Here is a 17,862-nt window from a genome sequence, read left to right as displayed (position 1 = left end):
CCGCCTGGCCGGGGCGCCCAGCGTGCAGGCGCGCGGGCCCCGGGTGGCGACCGCGGCCTCCGGGCGGCAGGGGGCGGGCTCGCCCAGGGCAGCGGCTCTGGCCGCGGAGCCGCCGTCTTTCCGGCTGCACTGTGACCTCGGCGGCGGGCTGCTCGCCCGGCATGGCGGCATGGGGTCCGACGGCCGCTGCACCTCTGCTCCGCGGGAGCCGCGGGGTGAGCCGGGGGGGCTCGGGCGGAGCTGCGGGGGACCTGGGTGGCTGTTGTCAGAACGGGAAGGCGGGACTTGCTCCCATTCATTCTCTCCTCCCCTGCATCGCACCGGTGTTCTGGGGTACCGGGCGCAGGTGGATTAGGCGACAGTCCCGTAAACGGACAGTGACCCAGAAATGCTGTCTTACATAGCGACGCTGGGCACTCGGGACGAGCCTGTGCCCTGAAATCGCACGCTGACCAGGCCTCTGACCTTGACCCTCCTTAGCCTGCGGTTGGAATGGGCACCCAGCATAGGGCCAGCTCTCCTAATGCTCCCACCCCCCTGTTGATTTTTGAGACAGATTCTCGAATTATAGCCCTGGCCGGCCTGGAACTTGTCATTCCTCCTGACTCCTGGGATAACGTTGTAAGCCACAGTGCCGGATCTTTCTCCCCGTTACAGACTCAACTTTAGCTCTAACTCATCCATCTTGTTTTCCCTTTTCCTGCTGGTCTTGAATCTGCCTTCCAAGCTGAGGAGTTGTGTTACTCCCAGGACTGTCATCTAGGGCAGGTCTTCTGGGATTTGTCCGTCAGTGACCAGGATAGGTGTGCGAAGATGACAGCTCCTCTGAGGAGTCTAAGGCGCTAGCCACTGCAACTCTCAGCGACCCTACATTCTGCCTGCTGTCGGGTTATCCCTGCTCCTGTCTCAGGGGCAGTGCCACCCCGCACTTGGCAGATGTACACAGGTTCACAGCCTCATGCTTTTGGTCCTTTTTGCAGCACACAGACCATCAAATGCCAGACCTTTGGTCTGGCCTGCATTTCAGCCATCTCTTAGGCTTCCTGGCTGTGTACCGGCTGTGCCTCTCATCTGCTCACTCGCTGCTTCAGAGGGCCTGCTTTAGGGTCAGCTCTGGGCTGCTGCTGTAGAGGGACAGACTCGGTTCTGCCTTTAAGACGGCTAACGAGAGAGCCGGCAGGACGGCTCGGCCAGTAAAGTGCTCACACGGATGACCTGAGTTCAGCCCCAGGACCCATGGGAGATGGTGGTTAAGGGTGCTCACTGCTTTTGCAGAGGATCCCAGTTCAGTGCCCAGCATCCAGGTCAATCAGCTCAAAGCTGCGCTTTAACCCCAGCTCCTGGGATCGGATACCTCCCTCACCCTCCGAAGGCACTGCGTTCACTGCACAAACTCTTACTTAGAAAGACACATACACATAATTAAGAACAAAACTTTAAAAATAAAAGCCAGGTGTGGGGCACGTGCTTGAAACCCAGGGCTGGAGAGGCGAGGCAGGTGGCTCCCTGAGGTTGCCTGCCGGCTGGATGAGCTCTGAGCCAGGGGACCCTGTCTCGGGTGTGCTTGTCCTCTGACCCCAGTGCACATGACACGTGCGCAGCTGCACACACACGAACACGCCACAGAGAGCAGGGCACACCCCTGGAGTCTAGAGTGGCCCTGCTCAGGTGAGTCTGAGGAGTGGCTGGATGGCGCCTTCAGCTGCACTCAGCAACAGCCCGGCATGTTGCCCGACGCCGCTCGGGTGAGGCCAGAGTCATCTCCCAGTCCCACAGGCCTCCCCTTTGTTGTCACAGCTCCCCCTGCTGCACTGCGTGTGTCGGATGTTTGCCTCCCAGACTGAGGGCGAGCTCAGAGTGACCCAGGTTCTCAAAGAAAAGTTTCCTCGCGCCACAGCCATCGAAGTGACAGACATCTCAGGTGAGGCTTCCGCCCCTTCTCCCCATGGGGTTTTGCTGAGGCTTTCCAGTTTTTGTCTGGGGAGAGGCTGAAGGGAAGAGGCCGGGAGGAGGCGACTTGCCATAATGATGCACAATTGGGCCAGAAGGAGATGGGGCATTGGAAGCATCAGGGGGAAACCACGGAGACAGAGCCTCACTGAGAGGACTCTGGGCTACCAGACTAGCCCTGCTCAGATGAGGGCCCTCTGTGGAGACACCAAGAGCTCAGGACATGTCCACTGTGGGGACAGACCTTGTAACCTGCCCACTGCAGCTCTTCTGATACCCTACAGCCGTTGAGCCAGAATGGGCCCAATGTAGGCTTTGTCAGCTACCCTGCTTTCCCCAAGAGTCAGGCCCAGAGCCGCCAAAGGAGACAGGAGAACCGGCAGCACCGGGACCAGGGCGGACAAGCTCCGTCTGGGCACTGCTGCCCCTCTGAATTGCTGGCTGGCCGCTCTTGAGCACCCTGCTGGGGCATAGCTTCTGCAGGAGAAGTGGAGGAAGAGGGTGCCTTATCCGGACACGCCCAGAGAGGAACATGGGTGCAAGCAGCTAGATAAGAGCCAGCTCTGCATTGCCACCACTAGGGAGGCTCTGTGGCCTCCCTGAAAGCACATTTGCCTGGGTCAGGAGAACACGGAGAAATCTCTTCTTTGGGCTGAGGATGTAGCTCAGTTGGTAGAGTGCTTGCTGAGCATGCACACAGGCCTGGGCTTGATTCCCAGAAACATGTAAAAATTGATGGAGTATGCTGGTGCTGGCCTGTAATCCCAGCACTCAGGAGCTGTGGTTCAAGGTCACCCATGACCATGTGGAGAGTTTGAGGTCTGATGAGGTGAGACTCTGACTTAAAAAAAAAAAGTGTTTTTGTCAGTAGAAGCAGAGGAAGCTGGGTGTATGGTCCTTTCCCCCTGGCCTTCAGCATCTGGGGGCAGCCATCATGGTGGGAAAGCTCCTGCAAGAGCTTGAGGTGCTTGGTTACATGGTATCCAGTCAGGAAGCAGAGGGATGGGTGCTGGTGCCCAGCTCACTATCTCTTCCTTTACTCCAGGACTCCAGCTTACAGGTGAGTTTTCCAACCTAGAAACTCCCTCACAGGCATACCCACAGGTTTGTCTCCTGTGTGATACTAGATCCATCAGGTTCACAGTGACTGACTACATCACAGATGGGAACACACACACACACATTTGGATGAAACCTTAGGATATACTTGTACTTTTAACAGGTCCTGTGGAAATCCGTATCCCACCACCTCCTTCCCATGGCTTACTAAAAGAGAATTTCTACCTCCCTGTGCTCCCCAGGCCTTCCGCCTCCTCTTTCCTGCCCACACTTGACAGGTGTGGGTAGCTGAGGGGCCTTGCAAAAAGAAGAGTATATTTGGGCCAAGGCTGCCTGCCAGGAATGAATGGTCAGATAAGAAATTGTGATCTTTATCTGCACCTGTTTGCAAATGCTGTCGGGATGTTTCTTTCGATGGTCTGGTACTTTGAGGCTGCCTTACCATCTGTCATAACTGAAATGCCTCGACTCTGTTTTAGGAGGCTGTGGGGCGATGTATGAAATTAAAATCGAGTCGGAAGAATTTAAAGAGAAGAGGACTGTCCAGCAGCACCAGATGGTCAATCAGGTCAGCGGCTCCTGACGGCCCTTCTCCCCCTGGCCTTCAGCCTCTGAGGGCACAGCAGTGGACATGGTAGCTGTCATTGTCAGTCCCAGGAGAGAGCAAGGCAGCCCTCTTAGCATGTGGTCAGGAGGACAGGACTGAGACTCTGGAGACAAAATCAGAGGCTCACTAGTTAAGATATTGAACAAATGTGAGTTCATTCAAAATTGCAAATAGGCTGCCTAATGGTTCTCTTTCAACTCCTTTTGTAATACTGGCAGTGTTTACTGCTTCTCTGGTTTGGGCTTTGTTGTTGTGATTTTAAGGAGATGGTCTCATGAAGCCCAGGCCAGCCCCAGACTTTTTAAGACTAGGTCTCATGAGACCAGACTGGTCTCGAACTTATTACATAGCTGAGGATGCCTTTGAACTTCTGACCCTTCTGCCTCTACCTGCAAAATGCTGGGTTTCTAACCATGCACCATCATACCCAGTTTATGAGGTGCTGAGGCTGGAACCCAGGGCTTCATGCATGCTAGGCGAGTACTGGCCTCACTCTTTGCTAGGGATATTTAGGACAAGGGAGCCCATCTGTCGCTGCCTTGTTGGACTCCTGGTCCCTAGCCGCCACCTCCTGAGTAGTTACCGATGTGCCCACTGCCTGGCCCACTCCGTGTTTTCTGCCGTCACACACCCATTAGTATTTGCAGGCATGGTCAGTGCTAAATGACATGTTTTTAGATTTCCGTGTGTGTGAGTGTGTGTGCCAGCTCTGAGTCTGGGCTTTTGTCTCTGACGTCACTCCCTGTGGACAGTCTCCCTCAGAGGTCTTGTGTGCTATCAGCTGGTTTGGTTTTTGAAAAGTACGGCTCTGGCTGGAAACCCTTTACCCTGCGTCCACACACCCTTTGCTGTCACCGGAGGGTTCTCCCTCCTTCTGTGGTCACCCTCCAAGGTGGCTGCTCTCTCTCTTCATCTAGAACCAGTCCCCTGGCCCAGGTTCTTTCTGTACCCAACTCCGAAGCTGCTGCGCGCCCTCCTGGCTGGGCCCCAAAGCCACTGTACCTTCTGACTCCCTATTTTAAAATTTCATAGTCTTTATTATTTGGGTGGGCACACATGCTGCAACACATATGTGGGTAGAGCAGAACTTGCTCTCCACCATGTGGGTGCTGGGCATCGAACTCCGGTCACCAGGCTCGCCAAGCGCCTTTACCCACTGGGCCGTCTCCCCTCCCCTCCAGCTGCTGCCGATTCTGACTTGTGACCTGGACACATGTGCTCCTGACTCCTGTCAGGACTCTCCTGGGCCTGTACCCTGGCTGTGGAACCCACAGCCCGCAGGCAGGCTGTGAGGGGGCAGCAGTCAGCTGGCCTCTCCAGATGCTGTTCCAGCCCTGTGTGGGCTCCAGGCTAGCTTCAGGGACAGGTCCCCTGTCCCTCCCTTAAATCACTGTAGGAATGCCAAGATTACAGCTGTGTGCCACACATGGCCTTTTTGCGTGGGCTCAAACTGTTAGGCTTGCTTAGCAAGTCTCTTACCCAGCAAGCCATCTTCCTGGCCCTCACAGTGACATTGTTGCTGGCCTTGAGTTGGTTTTTTGTTGGTTTGTTTATTTGTTTTCAGCTATTATGTCATCATTGTCCTTCACCTTTTTCTCTGTGTCCCCTTTTTCTCTGTGTCCACCTTTTTCTCTGTGAACAACCGTGTTCAAACCACTTACCCAAGCTGTATTTTCTTTTTTTGTATTTTTTTTTTTTCTTTTCATGACAGTGTCACACTGTAGCCCTGGCTGTCCTGGAACTATGTAATCTGGGCTGCCTGAACTCACAGAGATCTCTGCTTCCTCTTGCCTCACACGCGGTAGGATTTAAGAGCTACACCACTACAGCTGGCTTTCAAGCTGCCTCTTGTTGCCCACGGTACTTTGTTTTTGAGACGGTGTCTCATAGCCCAGGTTGGCTTTGAACTCATTATGTAACTGAGGATAGCCATGAACTTTATTTTTATTTGTTGTTAAGTCCTGCAGTTTAAACACAATGCATTATCTCCGGCCCCATGACTGATCCTCCTGCGTCCACTGGGGTACCCACACTGGGGTACGTTAGCCAAGCCCGTCCCCCAACCAGAACCTCAGTTTCCTCAGCTGCCAGTGGTTCCTTTGTGGCTTGACACTGTGTGGGTTGAGTAACCTCGGGAGGTTAACAGAAAAGAGAGAGTGTGCACAGTGACCTGCAAAGGCGCAAAGCTCCCCAGATAGAGGACCTGTGACCTGAAGGTAGGTCCCACCTAGCTGCAGTGAGTGGCCCATGGTGGTGGGAGGTGGCCACTAGGGGGCGCTCTGGGCCTACAGCAAGCCGAGGGAAGGAGCCTGACTCTGGTAGGAGGCCTTTTCCAGGCTCGTTTCTATTTGTCTGCAGAGTTAAGGCTTCCGTTTGGACATACAGTTGGTGTGGGGTGGCTCATGGGCTCCCAAATGGGTGTGTGTTGTGTAGGCCAGAGGTCAACATCGGTGTCTTTCCCAGTCCCTCTCTAGCTTTTAAGATTTCTTCATTTTTATTTCGTGTGTGTGAGTGCTTTGCCTGCACTGTATTTACTTGGCTATCACATGCACATCTCGTGTGTGCCTGGTGTGGTCAGAGGCAAGGAGGAGGAGTTAGATCCCCGGGACGGGAGCTTCAGGGCCAGGACCTCTGCAATAGCGGCAAGCGCCCTTAACTGCCGAGCCATCTCTTCAGCCTCAGCTTCAGTTTTGATTACATTTTGGTTCAGGGTCTTCTTGCCTTGCTGGGCTGGACTTGAACTCCTGAGCTCAAGGTAACACACAGCTTACCCTGGTGCCTGGGCCTCAACAACTTAGGTATTATTGCGTGAAAAACTTTGCAAGGGGATTTGGGTGCCCTGATGTACACCTTTAAACCCAACACTTGGGAGACCAAGGAGGGTGGGGCTGTATGAGTTAGAGGACCCTGCTCTAGAGAGCAACTTCCAGGCCAGCCAGGGCTGTGCAGTGAGACCCTGCTGCAGGCAGACAGAAGAGCGGAAGGGGACCTGGGAAGAGGTGAGAGGGTAACGTGCGAGTGTGAGGACCTGAGTTCAGATTCCTAGAACCCGCATAAAACTAGGCCCTGGCGCTACAGATCTGTGTGATGCACACAGGGTCTCTGTCAGTACTGGGTGGCGTGAGAGCCCGGCGCCTGGAAGGCCGAAGCAGGCAGTCTTGGGGTCGGCTGGCTAACTGACCTGCACAAACAGGAAGCTGGAGGCTAGGTGACGCTCTGCCTGGATATTTAGAGAGCGTTCAAGGGAGACACAGTGTCAAACTCAGGTCTCCAGCCACACAAACACGCGCACACACACGTGCACACACACCAAACAGACAAAAGTGTTTTGAAGGAAAAATTGCTTAAACAAACATGTGCAAAGTAGCCTTCAGACAGAGCCAGGCAGAGTACCCCATAGCCAAGGTGTAGACAACAGAGCTGACGTGACTTCTCTTTCTCAGGCACTGAAGGAAGAGATCAAGGGGATGCACGGCCTTCGGATTTTTACGTCTGTCCCCAAGCGCTGACTGCGCCCCGGCCACGCGACTGCTGAAGCTCGCAGCCTGTTGCACTGCGCCCACAGCCATCTTCAGAGAAACCCCGCCCCCAAAAGTCTATTTTTGTTCATAAACATTTCTATGTTATAATTACAGGGGCCATGTTATCTATTTAGAGCTAATTAAAGCCCACAGGTAGCTACTGCTCACAGCAGGCGCGCGTGCACGTGCTCCAGGCCCCACCTTCCAGGAGCAGCGGCCTTTGTTCACAGTGGTCCTGGGTTCATCCTAGAGCTGAGCAAAGCGAAAGTCAGAGTTCTGGTTGTTTTTGCTTTGCCTGGACCTGGGTTGGAAGGCCCCGTCTTCGCACCTGGTGGGAGGCGAGCTTGCCAGGAGCTGTGCTTCCCCAGCCTTGCATACTCACCCTGGGCTTGGGGGGGGGGACTCCGAGAAGCACCAGCCTCCGTTCTGGAAACCAGGGCTGTGGAGGCTGGCGGACATTGTGGTTGCTGAGTCGGTGTCACCATTGTCTGCTTCCATGCTGTCGGGGAGGGTGCCCGTGATAGGCCCAGGGCCTGCCTTATTCCAGAAGCCGGCTCACCAGTGTGCGTGTGCCCACCTCCAGTGGCCGTCTCCGTACCTTTGCTCTGAGGTTGATTGGTTCATAGCTTGGTCAGTGGCCGCTGTGAGCTTGGAGGCTCTCTGCAGTGTGGCCCTGCCCTGCTGCCCAGCCTCCGGTGGCCCAGCCTCCACACCCTGCTGAACAGCTTTCATCTATTGAGGCAGCGTCTCTCTGCAGAGCTCTGGCTAGTCTAGGAACTGACTGTGAAGACCAGGCTGGCCCCTGCTTCTGGAGTGACCGGATAGAGGCATGTGCCACCACACCTGGTGACAGCTTTTTTTAAAAAAAAATCTGTGTGTGTGTGTGCGCCCGCGCGCGCGCACGCGAGTGTGCACGAATGTGAGCATGTGTGTGCTAGTGCCACAGTGCGCATGTGGAGGGCAGAGAACACTAGAGAAGTTGGTTCTCTCCTTGCACTAAGTCCTGGGGACTGACAAGCATCGACACTCGAGTTCTTATGTCTGTGGCAATCGTTTAATCTTTCCAAGTTTAGACCAAAGTGTGAAAACCTGCCTGGGGCCGAGCTTTGGAGGGCCCTGCTGTGGTCCTCTCCTCCCTGGCCATGGGGGCAGCGTGTCTGTCACGACACGCTCCTGTCACCTGTCAGTCCATACGGTGACGAGAAAGAGCAGCTGGAGGACACTGAGAGGGCAGAGTCCGGATTTGGTGAGAGTGGGGAGGTCAGCTTTGGTTTTGTGGCGCTTACAGCTTCAGCTCTGGCAAGCCGCCGTGGAGCCGTGCAGCGCTTGAGGAGCACCAGCGAGGCCAGGGCAAGACAGTTTTGTGCAGCCTTGGCACCGCAGCCACGCGAGGCTGGTGGCTAACCAAGGGCGTGGGGGGAGGCCCGCGGGGCCTTCACTGTTCGGACACCGCGGCTCAGTGCCGCCGGCCGCTCATGCTTGAGGACGGCAGCTCTGCCGAGCTCCGAGAGAACCTCCACGCCAGTCCTCCCGCCTCCAGCCCCGCCTTCCTGCCCCGGGGCTGAGACAGGAGACAGTGGCTGCTCCTGTGAGCTCCTCTGGAGCTGTCCTGACGACTCCTCCTGCCTCAGCCTGCTGCTGTGGGAATCGACAACAGTCCTGCCTCAGAAAGCCTGCTGTCGCTGTCCTAGGAGCTGTCCACCACCGCCACAGACTTTCCTGCGGCAGTCCACCGCCTGCAGAGTGGCTCCGTGTACATTTGGGACACTTTGTAGCCTTTATAACCCCTCAAGGCAGAGAAGCAGTCAGCCCTGCCTGAGGAAGCTGCAGCGGCCCAGCTCCTCCCTCTAGACCTCGGGGACTGTCATCTCCAGCCCCTCAGGAGGACTCATTCCAGGTTCTGCTATTTTGTGGTAAAATCCGGACAAGCCCCCACCAGTCCTTGAGCAGGAGAACCAGCCAATCCCTGCGCTCAGGTCTTGGAATCCCACCAATCCACACTCTGGCGATCCCTGCCCTTGAAAGCTCCGCCCCCTAAGAAATCCTGTGTAGACGCTGTGTCTGCCCAGTTTCCCCGCTCCGCCTCCCAGCAGACGCAGCGCTCCTGGATTCATCCCTCCTCTCCAGGACTGGTCCCTCCAATAAATGTCGTTAAGAGGTTTACTGCCTGTTGTGACTCTTGTCAAAAGAAGAAAAGAAAAAGTAGGAGCTTAAGCTCCAAAGCTCTCAGGGGCAACCCTCCCCTGGGAGCTAGCTGCATTGGCTGGAGGAGGGGCGCTCAGGCTCCTAGGCATCTCAGTTCATCAGGGGTTGGGGAAACCCTCCCCCAGGAGCTGCGATGTCTCTGCTGAGGAGGCCTCTCAGAGCTGTGAGGTTCCTGGGCTCTTGTGCCTCAGGATACCCTTGGGATACTCTGATATCCCGCCTCAGAGCTGGGATACTTTCCCAGTCCTTAGAGCTGTGAGTTTTTCTGGACACCTCACCACATCAGGAAGGCCACCAGCAGCAAACAAAAAAACCAACGACACAGAGACCTAAACAGGAGCTTGGATAGTGTGTCAATGTATTTCTAGAAGGCTCCTCTGCAAAAATTCAAACCACGACCAAGCTGGCCTCTAGTCTGAGTGGCTCATTTCCTGTTAGAGCCCCTTGGTGGGACATTTCAGGCAGAGGAAATGGGAGAAGAGGGCAGCTTCCTGTCCTTTTCTACGTCTCAGCTCACAATTTCCCCCAGACCCAGCCTACCAGAACAAGCTAGAACCGCCCCCTGTGCCCCAGGAACAGAAGAACCTGGGGTCCAGCTTTGCTGCAGCGTTCCTTAGCAGTTGTAAGGTGGCAGTGTGGACAGGGAGAGGGGAACAATGCAGAGCCTGGGGCTCCAGAGTGGTCTGTGGCCTCATGTACTCAGATGACACGTCCCTCACTGCTTCCTGAGGCAGGCTTCCTTTGGGTGTCTATAATCTATTCCAGAAGGGCAAAACTGCAGGGTACCGTATGTCACAATTTAATTCTGGTTCAAGGTGAGAGGCAGGAAAAAGAGCTTACACAGAATTTGAGTGCAAAAAATAAATATAAAATTTATTAAAACACCCACAATATTTTAAAGATGCCAGGAGTAATACAGTTCACAAACCCAGTTGTTTGTGTAAATTATAATAAAATACAAATCAAAAAAGGATACATACTTGCAATTTCTAGGCACCCTAAATTAAATTTACTGAAACACTGGGGGAGAAGGAAAGGGGAAGGAAGGCCGTAGCTCAGGAGACAAACCAATAAACTGGAAGGAAAATATTAACAAAAAGGTAAAAATTATACAAAATAAAATTATCAGCATAAATTTACTGTACTAAGATATCTACAGTTTAATAATACACATCCTATTGCCTTGAGACATTGCAAAAACCTACCATTCATCCATCAACCCCAGATAAACTTCATTTCAAGTAGCCACAGTTTACAAAGTCAAGACGGAATATTCAAGTATGGTTGTTAAGTTCACCTCCACTGGAAGCCAGGTAACCAAACAGGAATTCAAAGAGATAAGAAACAAAACACATCCAAAAGCTACAAGGGTTCTTGATCAAGTCTAAAGCATTACTGTGCTGTGAGACAGCCGGTCCTTGCTTCTTTAAACACAAGAAAAGTGAATGACACCACTCCTGTCTGTCTTGCCCCTTCAAAAGAAAAACAAATCTGTACTGGAATCAAGAAAATTGGGGTTTGTCCAGATGAGCCAATTAGTATGTGGAGTCTCCATATGAAGAATGCGGGTTCCCCCTGAACGACAGGTAGTCAGAGCGAGGACAGCATGAACGACACCCTACGGAAAGCATCCCTGAAAACAGAAGCAGACGAGAGCAGGCTGGAAAGCTCACTGACCCGTAGGCCACAGCCCAGAACTTGGCTCGTGCTGAGTCTCTGCTCAGGCGAGAGGCCTATTGCTTTGCCCTCTCGGGCAGCGCTCCCCGGGAGACCGGTGCTCCCGGAAGCAACTGTGCGAGAGGGCGGGAGGGGGCTGTGAGCCTGGGTTCAGGTGTGCACCTCCAACGTGTTATTTTGGTCCAGGGTATGTGGTGACCTGGCAGGGTGGCAGGTAACGCTAGGAGTTGTGAAGTTTTCAAATGACAGCAACCATGACAGAAAGCTCGATGAGATGGGCAGAGGAGATTCACATTTTATTCAAAAGCAAAACTGTTAGAGAATGAAAAAAACCCAACCACACTCCTTCCCTTGGGCTCCCTGCCACTTTACTGCTTAAAAGAGTGAGCAGAGAGAATGACCCCAGATGTGTCAAGGTCAAGGAAGACACCCAATGGACAACCTGTGAGTATCATACCCTCATGGAATCTAAGTTGTCACAATGTCCTGTTTTTGAGGTATTTAAAAAAAAAAAATTGTGACAGTGGATGATGTAAAAATGGAGCTTCCTGTCAAGTTCTTAAAATTTACATCAGCTTATGTGGACACAAGAAGTTTAGCACCAACTAAAAGCGACTTGGTGGCATTGAGGGACAAAGAAAGCACCTGTCTTCTAGTCTGAGCACCAGGAGCGACCAGTGAGCGGCAGGAACCGAAAGGCTTAGCCACCCCATCCCTGCTGGGGCCAGGTGAAGGTGCTCCTCCTGGACCACATCCTGTCCCCTCTGGGGCTAGCACCCTGGGCCACAGGAGAACACCTGCCATACAAGATGAGGCAGGGGCCCTGCCTCTCCTTCCTAAAAGCCACCCTCTCCCCTTTCTAATCTGGCCTGAGAAGATACACAAACCCACAGCGCCCACCCAGGCAGGCAGGCCACTGCTGTCCTTGCAAGGAGCTAGCTGCCTTCTCCACGTGCCTAGCTTTGGCCACCAAGGGGAACAACAACGAACCAAACCCACAACACTGCTCAGAGCTGACACAGCATGGTAAACAAGAGGTCTACGAAGACAGCACCAAAATAGAAGGAAAGAAAAGCTGAGACGGGAGCCCACCTTGTTTTTGGTTGTGATTTCAAACGTTGATAGCACCTCAGGGAGACGAGATCAGGGACAGTCACATTGAAACACCGTAGCACCATTTATTAGACTATTTCAATTCATAAAAATGCTTCCAAGTCCAGAAAACACACTTCAGTAACAAAAGGAAAGAGATTGGTTGAGGCACATCAGGGATATATCAGTTTTCCACCAGCTTGGCCTTGCTTTGACCTCTCAAGGCATTCAACAAAGTCTCCTCGATCTGTGACTGGGTTTTCGGTTACGACCACGCTCACACACCACCGCCACCAGCTGTGAAGCAACAGAGCTCCACCACTCCTGTCCTTGCTGTTTAGCCCTCAAACCAGCCCTGGCTCTGCAAACAACTGCTCCCCTAAGAGGCGGGTGGGAGGGCCAGACAAGGCCTTCCCGCGTGCCAGGGCCACCCCAGCTAAAAGCAAAGCAGCACCGGGAGAGCTATGGGCGGGGTGCTCAGGCACCGCTAAAAACCAGACTTCTGACCCAACACCCCCCCATTCACGTGACCCCCTCAGTGCAGCTGCTGACAGATGGTTTCTCCAGCTAGCACCAGTTATTTTGTGAGAACCTGCTGCAAAATGATTTTTATTCTGAAAGAAGATCTCTTAGGGTAGAACCTCCAAAGCCCTCTTGCACACAGCAGCAGGGAGAACAAAGACAAAGCAGAACAAAAACAAGGCGGAGGGGGCGGGCACCAAAGGCTTGCACTGCACGTGGACTGTGGCCATGGACGGGCACGCTGGGAGTAGACTCCAAAGCCGTCATCTCCCTCGCTTTAATGATACTCTTAAATCTCGCTCATGCTGTCAGGTTCTTGAGTTGCAATGGCTTTATTTTTCTTCTTATGATAAAAATGTCTTGTCAATCATCTTCAGGACTTAAAAAATGATAGTGCCAGTAAAAAATAAAAATTTTGATTTTTTTTTTTCTCTTTAAGAAGCCTTCAGCAGCAAGGGGTGGGGATAGAGAACTGTGCATAGTTACGTCTTAAATACACATCTAAAGCATGCTCATTTCAATGACAGATTTGAGGTAGGTTATACATGTAGTGTGTGACAATCAGCATGGGCTCAAGCACAGCACAGCACTGAGCCCTGAAACAGTGCTCACGAGGACCCGAGAGGTCCACAGAGAACCCCTCGCCTCCCAGCAGCCCGTTCCCTGGCCTCGAGCTTCTGAAGCAAGGCTGTGCAGACTCGGGGATGGACGTCACATGCTGTTTGGCCTGTACTGGTTTCTCTGCTCATCTAACGGCTTTGCTACCAAAGGGCGAGGAGGGTCGGAGCATACTGAATACACGTCAAAGATCCACACACCGCCAGCATCGTAACCACCGGGGCCACGCTCGGGACCTTGCAAGCCAACAGCCAACCTGGGGCTTCCACGGGCCGTATACACGGTCACATTCTCCAAATGCTTTGTAAAATATCATATTTAAGATTATTTAAAATGAAGTTTTTCAAGGCACCCCCGCATCTACCTAAGCACGGAGTCAGATGAGACCTGCGTAAAAGTACTGATGCGATTAAGCAAAATAGCATTTAAAGGACCCAACTCTCCCTCAAAACTAGAAAATTAGCATGCGCCTTAAAGACTCTGACGCCTTTAGCTTGTCAAACAGAGGGCCAGAGGCTTGCCTATAAATCTCAATCTGAATAATTCTAAGTCCTGATAAGCTCTTGGGTATTTATTTCAAAAGCAATAATATTTCATTTTTTTTGTCCTGTAAAATAATTGCAGCTTTACAGAATATGGTAAAGGTGGATTGACAAAGCACATTAAATATTCAGCTACTATTTACAGTTTCTCCCACAATTACATGTTAAAATGTACTTTTTATTCTTTTTCAAGTTGCTGTTTAAATCTAGGCAAAAGTGCTTTAAAAAAATCTTTTCACTATTTACAGTTAAAACCAGACCACAAAAATGCTCAGGACACCTTTTAGCCACTCTCCGCCAGTGCTTCCGAAGGGCTCCAGTCAACACTCAGCTGCTCAGCTCTCAGCTCTGGCACAAGGCACCACAAAGCTTGAGGACGCGCTGCCTCCAGCACGGGCGTGGGGTTGCTACGCTCGGCCTGTGAAGACCAAACCTGGCTAGACCTGCCTGATAACTGCGGGCTCGGCGCGGCTGCCACCCCGTGTGTGTCCTGAGGAAGCCCCCACTCACCACACATGCCCACACCGCAGCCTGGAAACGTGGCTGACAGCCTCGGGAAAAACGAACACTCCGTCAAGTCCGACTCGCTACAGACAAGCGCTGCGTCCACCTGTCAGGCCCAACCTTGACAACGTCACAGAAATTAAAGCACCAACATTCTCATCTTCAAAGAACTAAATGAATGCACCAGGATTTTAGAATGGGTGTGTTACACGGGAGGTGGAAAGACGGGAGGAGGGGAGAAAAGAAAGATCCAATGGAGAACTGGCCCCCCGGAGGAGGGAAAGCATAGCAACCTGTTGAAAGCGCCTGACCTCGCACTGTAAATGAAGTGTCGGCCGAGCCCCGCGAAGGCCGGAGGACTGCACCACTGTCCCCTGTGAAGATCCAGGAGTAAGGACCACGTGTGGCCTGCCATCACACTGGCTTGCTGAGCTCTGGCAGGACGCCACCTGCCTCGAGTCAGGAAAGTCCCAGCCCAATGCTACAGCACCGCAGAGCACGGCAGAGCACCGCACAGCACCGCAGAGCACCGCAGAGCACCGCAGAGCACCGCAGAGCACCGCAGAGCACCGCAGAGCACCGCAGAGCACCGCAGAGCACCGCAGAGCACCTGCACGCTGGCTCTTCACAGCTTGGGTTCAACTTCTTGTTTTTAAAGATACAGTAGCCCTTTTTCAGTATCGACAAACTTTGGGGCAATTTTTAAATTAATTGCCACTAAGCTTCCTTCAGCGCAGCGCTCACTGGCTTTATTGATAAGATGGGAAAGGGCTCCTGGGAGCCTCGACTCCTGCTCCAGCATGAGGTGCTGCCTAGCGGACCAGGACATCGTGTGACTTGATCAGTAACGGACAGAGAGGATTCAGTGTGGAGACTAGCAAGCTTGAATCTGTCTACTTCCTGGTTTCTGGGGACATCTAACACCAGCATCTCCAGGCCGGGCCCCCAGATGTCTACAGCTTCTCCCATTCCACGGAGGGGAACAGGGTGGTCCCAAAGGCTCCCCAGCCTGTGGGAAGGACTAGACCAGGGCTACATGCTAACCTTGCTTGGTAAGGGGCAGACGGCTGGGAGAACCTGCAGCTCCCAGGAGGCTGGGCTCGCCAGGCAGGAAGCACTGTGGGCCTTTCCTGCCCATCTGTAACCATTACTATTGTTGCGTTTAAAAAATCCAATAAATACACATTTTAAATGGAATTTAAAACTACGCTCCTTTGTGAAAGGACACTATAAATTCTCTTTCCATTATTGTGATATACAAGGATAAAGTTTTAAAAACAAAGAGAAAATAAAAGCCAAGCCCCTCAAAACAAGGGGAAAAAATAAAACAATGTGGAGATATAAATATTAAGATCACGAAAAAAAAAAAAAAAAAATCACCCGACAGCCGTAGTTTCTTCTTCAAAGTGCTGGGGAAGTAGGGGAGAAAGGGCGGGTCAGTTTCTGAGGTTTGGACCATAAATACATATATATGATAGGCATATCCATATATGTAGATATAGAGAGACTTCTGCACCCCCAACCCGCCCCCGGGCATGAGGGCAAAAGCACCACAGAGGCAGCTCGGGCCGGGCCCGACGCTGAGGTACGCTGGCTCCTGGCACCTAGATCCAGCGGCTGTAGGGGCCAGTGACCTTTGTGTAGGCGTAAGAGGACACGGTGACAGCCGAGTCTGTGGGCATGGCCAGCGCCTGCCGGGTGGGGACAGCCCCCTTCTTTTCTTTGTGCTGGGCCTCAGCCACCATAGCACCCCCCCATTTGCGCTTCTTCCCGTACAGCTTGGCCTCCTGCTGGCCCAGGCCCAGGCGCGCGGCCTCCTCTTGCCGCTGCCGTGCCCGCTCTGCCAGCTGCTTCATCTTGGCCTCCCAGAGCGCCAGCCCATGGTTGGGCTGGTTGAGGTTCTTGTGCTGGTAGAAGACCAGCGAGATGCGGGTGGGGTGGCAGCGGTTGGGTTTTTTGAGCGGCGTGGTGGCGTGCAGCTCTCGCCGGGCACACTCAATGAGAATGGAGCAATGGGCGGGGGCCACAGCTACCCCCCCAATGTTCTCATCCAGGAAGTTGTGTTCACTGTCTGACCACAGCTCCTCCTCTTCCTCTTCCACTCCAGGGCCATTCTTCTCTTCCTTCACCACCGCCTTGCTGGGAGGCTCCTCGGCTGTCCCCTCCTCCAGGCTGAATGGATCCCATAGCTTCTCTTCTGACTTCAGGGCCCCAAATAGCTTCTCACTGGGGCCCAAGGGCATGCCAAAGGCCTGCCAGGCTTTGTCCAGTTGGTTGGCCCCTGGTGTGGGGATCCTTCCCTCCTCTACTTTCACAGGATTCCACAACTTGTCTTGGAATGCGGGACCACCTTTCAGGGCAGAGTTGAAATCCCCTGTGCCCAGACCCCACGGCTTCTCAGTCAGGCTGGGACCAGTCAAGGCGGAGGTGCCGTTCCCAAACTTGCAGGGGCTCCATGGCTTGCCTCGAAGCCGTCCTCCGGGGTGGGCGGCCGACTGCTGACCTTCACCAGTGAACAGCCCCCACTGGCTATCCGCGAAGTGTGAAGGGGGAAGACAGCTGGCCCCAAAAGAATTGAGCTTCTCGGGGACAATGGTGGGGCTTTCCCCAGAAGGGAACACCCCCCAGTTGCCGCCCACACTGTTAGTCCTCTTGGGGGACATGCTTACGCCTCCTGAGTACTGTCCCCACAGATGACCGGGTCCCCCATTCTGAGATGCCTCAGGCAAGGGTGCTCTGCCCATCTTACCAGAGTCTCTGGGCGCAGACTCAGCCTGGGTCAGAGGGTCCACTGGCTCTTGCTTGATGGATCTGCTGTAGCAACTGGAGCTCTGAGCAAAGGGAGAAGGGTCCCTGGGTGCTGGGTGGAGCTGAGGAACCTTGGGTAGCAGATATTCCTTGGGGCCTGGGTAGGCAGGCTGCTGGTGGTGAGGGGAAGGGTGGTGGGTGTCTGTGGAAACAGCCTGGCCTGGCAGCTCGGCAAACTCAGCACCACTGTAGGCCGGGCTCAGGCTGTTGTGTAGAGCATGGAGGTCTGGCTTCTTCTCAAAACCACCACCGCTGCCCCCGTGTCCCCAGGCACTGGGACCCAGGAACTGGGAGGGGAAGACAGGGTTGCTAGAAGGAAAGCCATAGTAGCCAAAGGAGGGAAGTGTGTACTTGGAGTGGAAGCCGTTGACGGAGGCCAGGCCGGGCTGTGCATAGCGAGAGTGATAGGAATACACACTGCTCATGCTGTAGGGGTCGGAGGGCCGGCAGCTGCCCAGCACCGAGTAGCTCTCCACCACCGCATTGCCGTTGTACTTGAAGGAGCTGAAGTGGTTCTGTGGCTCCACCTTGAGGGAGGGCTTCAGGCTTTGCTGGGACAATCCACCCTTCAGAGACAAGCCTGGAGAAGGCAGAAGGCAAGGTGGTAAAGTAAGGTACACACCACAGCCTGGTGTGGAGGACAGGCGGTGGAACCTCCTTTCCTGCCTGAGAGGTTATCTCTCTGGAGAGGCAGGATGGATGAGGTGTTGAGGAGAGCTCTGAACATGCTCCCTGGCATCCCTAAAATTTCCTAAGG

General features: G+C 53.6%; 2 protein-coding genes across 6 annotated transcripts in view; one reads left to right on the top strand and one right to left on the bottom strand.

Annotated features, from left to right (window-relative positions):
- Positions 1–83: 83 nt before the first annotated feature.
- Bola3 (bolA family member 3) lies at positions 84–7,248 on the top strand. Its single transcript, XM_021664759.2, has 4 exons — positions 84–215; positions 1,798–1,921; positions 3,489–3,577; positions 7,060–7,248. Exons 1-4 carry the CDS (start codon positions 162–164, stop codon positions 7,123–7,125), a joined length of 333 nt encoding a protein of 110 aa, XP_021520434.1. The 5' UTR covers positions 84–161; the 3' UTR covers positions 7,126–7,248.
- A 2,940-nt stretch (positions 7,249–10,188) lies between these two features.
- Tet3 (tet methylcytosine dioxygenase 3) overlaps positions 10,189–17,862 on the bottom strand; it is a 94,481-nt gene continuing 86,807 nt past the window's right edge. For all 5 annotated transcript variants that reach the window (XM_021664754.2, XM_060383467.1, XM_021664756.2 and 2 more), the window contains one exon: positions 10,189–17,685. In XM_021664754.2, coding sequence (XP_021520429.1) covers positions 15,902–17,685 — 1,784 coding nt within the window. In that variant the 3' untranslated portion in view covers positions 10,189–15,901. The remainder of the gene's footprint in view (positions 17,686–17,862) is intronic.

The sequence above is a fragment of the Meriones unguiculatus genome, chromosome 5 (assembly GCF_030254825.1).
Source record: "Meriones unguiculatus strain TT.TT164.6M chromosome 5, Bangor_MerUng_6.1, whole genome shotgun sequence".
NCBI classification, from domain to species: domain Eukaryota; kingdom Metazoa; phylum Chordata; class Mammalia; order Rodentia; family Muridae; genus Meriones; species Meriones unguiculatus.
This window is presented reverse-complemented; position numbering and strand designations above follow the sequence as displayed.